Here is a 9,333-nt window from a genome sequence, read left to right as displayed (position 1 = left end):
GTTTTTGTTACCTTAAATGAACAAAACTACCCTACTTTATCATTTTTTATAAGTGTGCTAATCGTCCTCGTAATCCTTAAGCTTTCTTAATCCTCAAACCTGTTTTTTCGTAAGCTTTGCTTTTTTGCTATTGTCCCCACTATTTTCCCTTCTCTAATAAATTGTTCTTGGCATGACCACTCATAAGTTTGCTTTCTCAGTAAGCTTGCTTTTTTGTTTTTGTGCCAATTATTTTATTTATAAATTTGGTCTAGTAAAGTTGGGTTCCTACTGATTAATTAGGGGGTAATAATTATTTCAACCAAGAAAATGAACAAATGATTGCGCTGTTAAGTTTTTTTTTTTTTTCCTCTACTCTTGCTTATCAGTGATTTGGTGCTTTGCGTCCTTTTCAATCGTTCCCACTATTAAATGTTTTTCTGTAAGTTCTGTTTGGTTTGCTAGAAACTATTTCTTGCAAATGTGGGTGTATATTTCTGCTTGGTGATCTTCAATGCGTTGTGTTTGTTGAAAATTTTTGTCGCATAGATTGAAATCGTTTATTAGAATGCATGCTTATAACATTCATCTTGGGCGCTAAGTTTATTGTTTGCTCTAAAATTAAAAAAAAAAAAAAATACATATAGTACTATATTGAACCTCAATTTTACATCCTTTTGTGACAAACAACATCTTGAGAGAAATATAAGGATATTTTGACAATTAGTATAAATAATTCATATAGGGTACTTAAGAATAAACTAAATATGAGAATCTCATATTCTCGGAAATATTATTAAATTTCTAATAATTTCCAAAAGTGGGTAAGTCACATTCAATTCCCGAGAATTCAAATTCTCATGCATCACATTTCTAAAAATGTGGATGCTAAAAGAAATATGAGATCTCCTTAACCAAACGCCACATAAATGCACTTAGAGGATAAGAAACACCTTATAACTTATTTCTTTTCCTATATATATATATATATATATATATATATATATATATAAAATCTCTAAAAAAAAAAAAAAAAACCCACAAAAGTCACATGCAGGAGCTTTCACTACAAAAATTCAAGGGTTTAATGACTTTGAATAGTGACATTTTTAGAAAATGTTATTAAATTGTAACTTTTTAATTGTTTAAACATCACTAATCACACGCGATAGTGACTCATGAATATTAGTTGCTATTAACACATCACTAATCGCGTGTAAATTATAGTGACATTATAACAGTAAAACATATCAAAATTTAAAAATATTGGCACCCAATATTTTTACATTTAAAACAACCACCCATAGTCTACACTCAAAAACTTCAAAAAAAATTTCACTTTCACCCAACACACTTGAGTTTTTCTTTCTAAAATAAGTTTTTAGGTGACTGCCGGCATGTGGGGAAGGCATGGCTCGTGGGCCACCCTCAAGGCTGGGGGTGGCCCACTCCCAACATGGGCCTCTAAATTTTTTAATTCAAATTTTATTTGAAAAAAATTAAATATTTTCAAATATATATATATTATTTTGGTAAAAAACATTTTTTTTTTAATAATTTTTAAAGGGTAGTGACGTTTGAATAGTGCAAAACGGTACATTTTCGAAGGGGACGTGCACTATTCAAACGGGTTTTGCTGAAAATGGCACCACATAGTGTCGTTTTCACCGTTCAAACGACACTATCCCATTTTCTTGTCTACACACTTTTTTGCCTTTTTGAAAAATCACTATTTAAACGTTACAAACCATGTAATGACATTTTTGGGCCAAAAAGTCATTATATGTGAGTCACAAAACCCTTGAATTTTTGTTGTGTTCTATAAAGATTAGAAGTGCTACAGTGCTACCTAATGTGTAGGGAACCAAAATAGCTTCTCTATACATTATTTTAATATAAACATTTATATATTTTTATATTCTCTTTCATCTTTTTGTCTTTCATTAGGGATTGTGTTGGAATTTTGTAAAAAATTGGAGAATAGCTGAATAGGTATGAAACTTGTATTTTGTAAGGAAATATTTTAATAATATAGGAAAAGATAAGGAAGGTATTGTGAAGTGTATGTTGATAGCCAGGGAGGTAAAAAGTAATTTTGTTATTTAAATTTAAGAAAAATCAAAAGAAAGTTATTGCTAGTGCTCTTATAAAAGTGCCTTCAAGCCTAAGGCTATCAACAAGTAAAGATTTCAGGATCTAATCAGAGACGGAAATCAACTACCAAAAGTTAAATTTTACATATGCATAATGTAATAAGATTGGATTAAATGATCAGATAAATAAATATGAATTTTACTCTTATTTCTTACATCACCATTAACGCAAAGTTTAAGTTAATAAAAAAGAGAAATGCTAAAGGCCCAACTTTTTTGCCTAACAAAAGTCCAACTTTTACCTTTTATTTTTTTTCTAAAAAAACCAAAATGAAAAATGGAAAAAATGTCTGAAGCAACCCTATCTATTTTTGGCCTTTCTTTTATTTAGTATTTTTTTAAAAATGAAAAATAGTATTTTTCTTCATAATAATGACATTTTCTTAAAAAAAAATGACATTATTATGAAAAAAATACCATTTTTCATTTTTTTAAAAATACCAAATAAAAGAAAGACAAAAAATAGATAGGGTTGCTTTAAACATTTTTTCCATTTTTTATTTTATTTTATTTTTAAAAAATAAATAAGGCAAAAGTTAGACTTTTGTTGGGCAAAAAAGTTGAGTCCCTATCATTCTTCAATAAAAAATGATAAATTTAATAATTTAATTAATATTATGACATTTTTCATTAATAAATGAGGCTCCATGCCATCACATATGCAGTGACGGAATTAGGGGGGACTGGGGTAAGCCATGGCCTCCCGCCATTTCTTAGAAGAAATATTTTAGGCAGTAAAAATATATATATATTTATAGCCCATTGGCCGCTGACTAAAAATGTTTTTGGCCCCCCAATTCCTCATAAAAATAAAATAAAATAAAATTAAGCCAATTGGCCCCTCTCCTGCCCCAAAAAAATTTTGGTCCACTTCCCCTCTTTTATTTTCTTTACGGTAACCCACTCCCCTCTCCTCTACTTTCCCTTCTCTTTCATATATCTCGGCCTCCCAATCAAACTCTTTGGTTCCGTCCATGCACATATGAAATAATTCCTGAATTGAGGGGGTGAAATATTAGAATCATTTTACGACATCAAGATCTTTATTATGATATAATGTTAACTCATCACATATTCCAAAAGTTTATAAGGATAAAAAATTATGAACGCTGACACATACGAGACTTGAAAGCCATATGTCTCTGGTGAGTCCCTAATCAAATTCTTTTCGTACCTTAATAGACGAGTAAGAACTAGTACAAACAAACATCATAGACGCAAAACACAGAAAATTAATGAACCCAAAATGCAAAAGATATAAATAATCTTGACAACAATCTGGCCATAGCTATGGAGAGGATCATTGAAGGCGGACAATATAATCGAAAAAATATGTTAGTGAAGTTGGTTGAAGAGGCCAATAGTGGACAATGTGGATGGATATCAACAAAAGAAACTATTTTTAACTAATTAATTAGCTCATGTCCAACTTATAGCGGGAGAGATTAAGAAGTAGATGTACAGAGGCAGAGGAGACATCATTTGAGGCAGTGAGATAGAAAATCATAATGATCGAATATTTTTAAGATTCACATCTAGATCTGAAAATTCTGGTCGACTAAAAGGGCTTCACAAATAAGAGCCAAAAGGGCTGTGATGGAAGAGATATGTTGCAAGAGACCAAAAGAAGCGGCGGCATTTGGTGGATGGTTGAGCGGAGGCTGACAATGGAGGAGGAGGAGACACTGGTGGGTGGTGGATGTTGTGGGTTTATACTGTAAATCTAAACTCTAATAACCCAAACAAAAGATTAGAAAAACTAGAGAAGAAGAAGAAGAAAAAAAGAGGTAGCTAAAGGAGGTGGGGAGGCGAAATACATGAGGTGTGTCAGGTGGAGAGGACAGAAGAGCCAAACCTAGGTGAGATATATACGACGGAGGATTTTGTTTAGCTAAGAGAGAAGAAATTAAGCTTTTCAGTTTTCACCGAGACAAGTGGTCATTAATGCTGGGCTATGAACTTGAAGTCGGAGAAGAATTCATTTTCTTCAGCAATTTGTATCTCTCTCTTAGTTAGCACCAACCTGGAGTCTTTTACTAAAAGTATTTAATTAATATTTTAATACTATTTGATACAAAATTTTTCTTTTGGTTGTAATTCGTCTTTTTTAATTATTTTGTGAAAGGGTTAAGCATTTCCAAACAAACGAAACTTTTTTTGTTAGGAAAAAGAGTTGCATGGGAGTAATATATTGCACCAGAAACAGTCGCAATCAGAAAATTAAACCTGCCAAACTTTGGTGAGAATTTAACTTTCGTGCTCAGGTGATCTTATCCTTTCTTTTTTTACGTCAACCATATGGTGAACTTAGCACATACGTATGTATACGAGAGAGAGAGAGACTCAGAGAGCTAGTAAATTTCAAGCATATTTAATTATTGCACAAAAGTGCGTAGTACATGATGAAATACAAAAGCAACTAGACATTAATGACTGCCACGTGAGGAGCCTCGTACGCATGGGCGCCTAAGAACACCCATTTTATTCTCATGCTAGCAAGCTACTACATCCCGTGGTTCAAATATTGCTTCTCCATCAACCTCATTTGATGCTGCAACACAAAAAACAACAAACCCATTTAAGAATCAGTGTACTTCCTTGCAGAAACTTTTTAATGCTATACATCTTCCCTCCTTTACTTGGTTGTATCTTTCAGTTTCCGTACGAGGTAAAAAAAAATTAAGCAATCCTACTGTGTATCATTTCTCGTGTTTTAAATGAACGACTTGTAAAACAAGATTATAAGGGAGCTTACGTTTTGCAGTTGGTGGAGGTGCTGATCTTGTAAGGAATGTTGACATTACACTTGCCAGGGAGGCCAGCAATAATATTAGGATTGACTCCGCTTAAGGCAGAAGCGGCCTTTTTCAAGCAGTCGCAGACGGTCTGGCGGTCGGTTGTGGTCTTTGCACCGTTGTTGACGGCGACGATCCCGCTGCAGCAGCTTGGAGGGGGAGCCCCCTGACCGTTGTTCCTAACGTAGGTAATGCAAGGGAGCAGGCTGCTTTGAACCTGCCCACATGATATGGCAGCGTCGGCAAGCGGTGCATAAACCATCATGCACACGAGCACCACGCAAGTAAGCCTAACGACGTCGAAGGAGCTGGCCATGGTGGTTTAGTTAATATCACTCGAGGAGTAGTAGGCTGGCCTGTTTTACTTTTGAATATGCTTGCTTTGAGTGTGAGTTTCTAGGGGTTGAGATCTAGTGTTTATATAGAATTTGTGGTTCTATGGATGGATGCCACGTGTACGTGTATTGGAGAGGGAAGTTATTAGTTGGTGGTTGGAATAGTTCAATGCTTTGTTTTCTGCCTTCTCAGAGCTTTACATTTGGTTCAGTTTCTTAAATGCAGTTACTGAAGCGCCTTCAAGGCTATCAACCAGTAAAAGATTACAGGATCTCACCAAATCCAGTTTGGCTTAGTTAAAAAAAATTATACAGTAATTTTTTAATGGTTTAAATTTAATTTATTTTAATAAAAAAACTTAGAATTAAATTTAGATTTTTTTTTTTTTTTTTTTTTTTAACAGTGTTTAAGCAAAGGATCATCTGGACTACTCTTAAGGCTTAAGGCAAAACTACACTCATATAACAGTCCCGACAACAAATCCACTTAGAATCTCTATCCTCAAATTGGAGTTAGATATTGATCCTACAAATAACAATTCAATATACCCTTATTTGTTAAGCTATTTAGGGTGCGTTTGAGATTGCGTTTTTTAAAAAATAATCTGCGATTTTAAATCAAATAGCAACTTTATGATGTTTGGGATTGTGATTTTAAAAATGCAAATTTTAAATTCGCAAAAAAATCTGCGATTTTCATAAGTTGATTAGAGGGTGCTTATTTAAAAAAGTGCGAATTTAAAACAAAATCACGATTTCTATTAAAAAGATATTTGGCGCAATAGTTACATTTTTTAGAACGGGAATGAAAAAAATACCAAGAATACCCACCTAAAATATATTTAAACCCTTCTTTTCTCTTTTTTTTTTTTTTTTTCTTTATCCTCTATGTCTTGTTCATCCTTATTGGTAATTTGGTCATGAAACCACAATTATATACTAATGTTATCCAAATACTCAATTGATAAAAAAAAAAAAACTTTTTAGTATGTTTTACTAAACGCCTATGCGATTTTAAAAAGTAGAGATTTTAAAAACACAATTTTTAAAAACGCAATTTTTAAAATTGCACTTATTGAAATCGCACTCCCAAATGGGCCCTTATTCTAATTATTAAGCTGACAAAAGATAATAAATTTAATCATTTAATTAATAATAAATTTTTAATAATAATATATAAAAATTAAATTAATTAGGGAATTAAATTAAGGGTAGAATTAGTAGGATGAAAAGTTTCTTATAGTATATTTTTTTTACCTTCTTTGACTAGTCCATTGTGAAAGTTGGATGGGAGTAACATGCACTAGAAACATCAAACACGTACTTATTGTAATCAGAAAAGCTGCTGAGATTTTGGTGAAAATTTTCCTCTGTCGTTTCTAGATTGTGGAGGTTAGGTCTTGGGTCGGTAAATTTAGGTGGACCCTTTAAATAGTGATTGAAAATAATGTACCAGTCCATGTGACGTGATTTGGAAACGAGTGGTCACAAACTGTTAAGCTGCCTCTAACTAAGTGCCGTCTGTCGGGGAAGTGCTTGGCTCATCAATTTCAATTAATTGGACGGTAGAAAGAACAAAAGTGAATTATGAGAGAGAGAGAGAGGAGGGTTAGTTTGGCAATATATTTTTTTTAGGATAATTTATTACGTACTTTTAACAAAAAATAAAAAATAAAAAGAAGAAGTACAAGTACAACACATAAATAAATCTTAGAACATTAAAAATTACTTTTACTTTTACTTTTATATTGCATGCCATTTAAAAAAAAGAAAAGAAAAAAAGAAGGAACCCGATAGATGTCATATCATGATATCAACGTGTAAAATGAAAAGTTCTACATCCTTCTTCTCCCGAAGTCAAATCTATCCTTCCTATAATAGACCTACCTGGCAAATTCTGGATCTACCTGGAAACTACCACGTGAAATTACAATAAAGAAAAAGGCAGACAGGATAAGATATTCTACAATTTTTTAAAAATAGTTGATTTTAAATTTATGTGAATTTATGCCTTTTTTGTAAATAAAAAACAATTTGGCATAGTACCGCTTGAAAAATTATATCTATTAAAAAGGTAATTTACTATCAAGACTAAAAAAAAAAAAAAAAATCATTCCATAAGGCTTTTTCTTCTATAAACTAAAATACTTTTTTCTTTAAAAAAAATTTCCAATACAAAATACTATAACTTTATAAAAATATATTCAATTCTCATTAATAATACGTTATCTTTTTGCATTTTTTATGTTATCTTTTACATCATTTAAGAATTTTACTATAGGAAATCTTTATAAAAAAGACAGAGCATTAACTCAATATCAAATCAACAGTAACTGACCGCAAGAGGAATGGGTTGTCAAGTCATTTAAAACAGATGCAATTAAATTCAATTTAGATAATAAAATATAGAGAAATGCTAAGCTGATGTATTGAATTTATAAAAAAAACTATGGATTAAATATAAAAATTTTATTTATCCGTAACATTTCTTTAAAATATATTTTTCCCATTTCATATTCTATTGGGACAATATATATAGCACTCAAAAAACACTAGGGTAAAGTATATTTTATCTAACTTTTTTTTAATAAAAAAAATAAATTATTTCCAAAATTTTCACACAATTTCAATTTAACCATTCATTTCTAATTTTAACAAATAAAACTTTAAAGATATCTATTTTTCAAATAGATCTACTTATCACTTTATAATCATCCATAATAAACAAGAGCTGTTTTGATACATCACTACACAACATTACAGTAGTGTCATTTCTAAAAAAAATAAAAATAAAAAGGTGGCTAGCAACCAGCTCTTAATTAAAAGCATGGGTGGAGCCACTCCCATATCAGAAAAGGTGGCCACGAGCCACTCCCTATAAATTATAATGGCTAATAAAGTAAATCCATTTTTGTTGGGGAAGCATGTAGAACACACGTGTAATGGAGGAGGAAAGTAGGCCAAAGAGATTGGAGGAGGGAGCAAATAATTTGTCATCCAAGATGAGCCTTGTCTATCAACCTGCAAAGAAGAAAAAGGAGAAGAGGAGATGGGGAGAACGACAGAGGCGGAGCTACTTTCTCCTTCTTCCCTTGTCCCTCCTCTCTGGGTACTCCTACTCATAGGAGAGGAAGAGAAGGCTCTCATTAGGCAACAAGGGAAATCTGTCACCAAGGAAAAAGAAAAGAGTTATTGTAATACTCTAAACAATTAACCCTTAATTATGTAACATGTAATTAACCTTAATAATCAAAGGGAAAATATTAAAATCATCCGAATCAAATTTGTAACATTCTTGTTTCAAAAAATAGTCTTATAAAAATGGACAAAACAAATAATGAAATGCCGTAAAATAATCAAAGATATGATTAATATATAATAATTTCATCAGTTGAGTCTTGAAAATATCAAAATTTTGAAGGGGCAATCAATCACTACCCGAAAGGTGTTCAATTAATTAATGCCACATCACTGACATTAATCAATTGGTGTCATACTAACATGCGAAATCAATTCATCCAAAATAAAATACTAGATTTTGCTAACAAAAACCCCATAAACTCTATAGTGTTAAATTTGAAATATTTAATTGAAATATAATGTAAATGACAGAGTCAATGTTCGATTACATGATCTTTAGCTTTAATATCATTTGAATCATTACTTTCTTCATAAGCTTGAATTAATAGAAATAAATAAATTTAATCATTAATTAAGACTTTAACATATAACTCATTTGCTCAACCTTTCTTGAGAGAGAGTATAAAAGGAGCCATTTTGTTTTGGTTTCTTGAGGCTAAGAAGGAGGAATCAACACAATCATGAGGTATAATCTCAAAACGTTAGCCTCCATTTCATGTTTATTAAGTTGCATATTGATTATTTGATATTGTTTACTTATTAAATGTGTAAATTAAGTTAGAAAATGAGTTGTTTTTGGAGAATGGTCGAGACTTTATGTATTATAGGAACACTCATGGTTAGATAATCTGTTATTGGGTTTAAATGAGATGATCATTTCCGCCTTTGTCTCTTCACTCTCTGAAGGAATTTTGGCCCACGTCATCGGTT

General features: G+C 31.7%; 1 protein-coding gene across 1 annotated transcript; it reads right to left on the bottom strand.

The window, feature by feature from the left end:
• Positions 1-4,484: 4,484 nt before the first annotated feature.
• On the bottom strand, positions 4,485-5,325 carry LOC132161615 (non-specific lipid-transfer protein 1-like). The gene is made up of 2 exons (XM_059571774.1): positions 4,888-5,325; positions 4,485-4,683 (listed from the first exon to the last, which is right to left on the bottom strand). Exons 1-2 carry the CDS (start codon positions 5,241-5,243, stop codon positions 4,674-4,676), a joined length of 366 nt encoding a protein of 121 aa, XP_059427757.1. The 5' UTR covers positions 5,244-5,325; the 3' UTR covers positions 4,485-4,673.
• Positions 5,326-9,333: the final 4,008 nt, after the last annotated feature.

This window comes from Corylus avellana, chromosome ca9 (assembly GCF_901000735.1).
Source record: "Corylus avellana chromosome ca9, CavTom2PMs-1.0".
NCBI lineage: Eukaryota > Viridiplantae > Streptophyta > Magnoliopsida > Fagales > Betulaceae > Corylus > Corylus avellana.
This window is presented reverse-complemented; position numbering and strand designations above follow the sequence as displayed.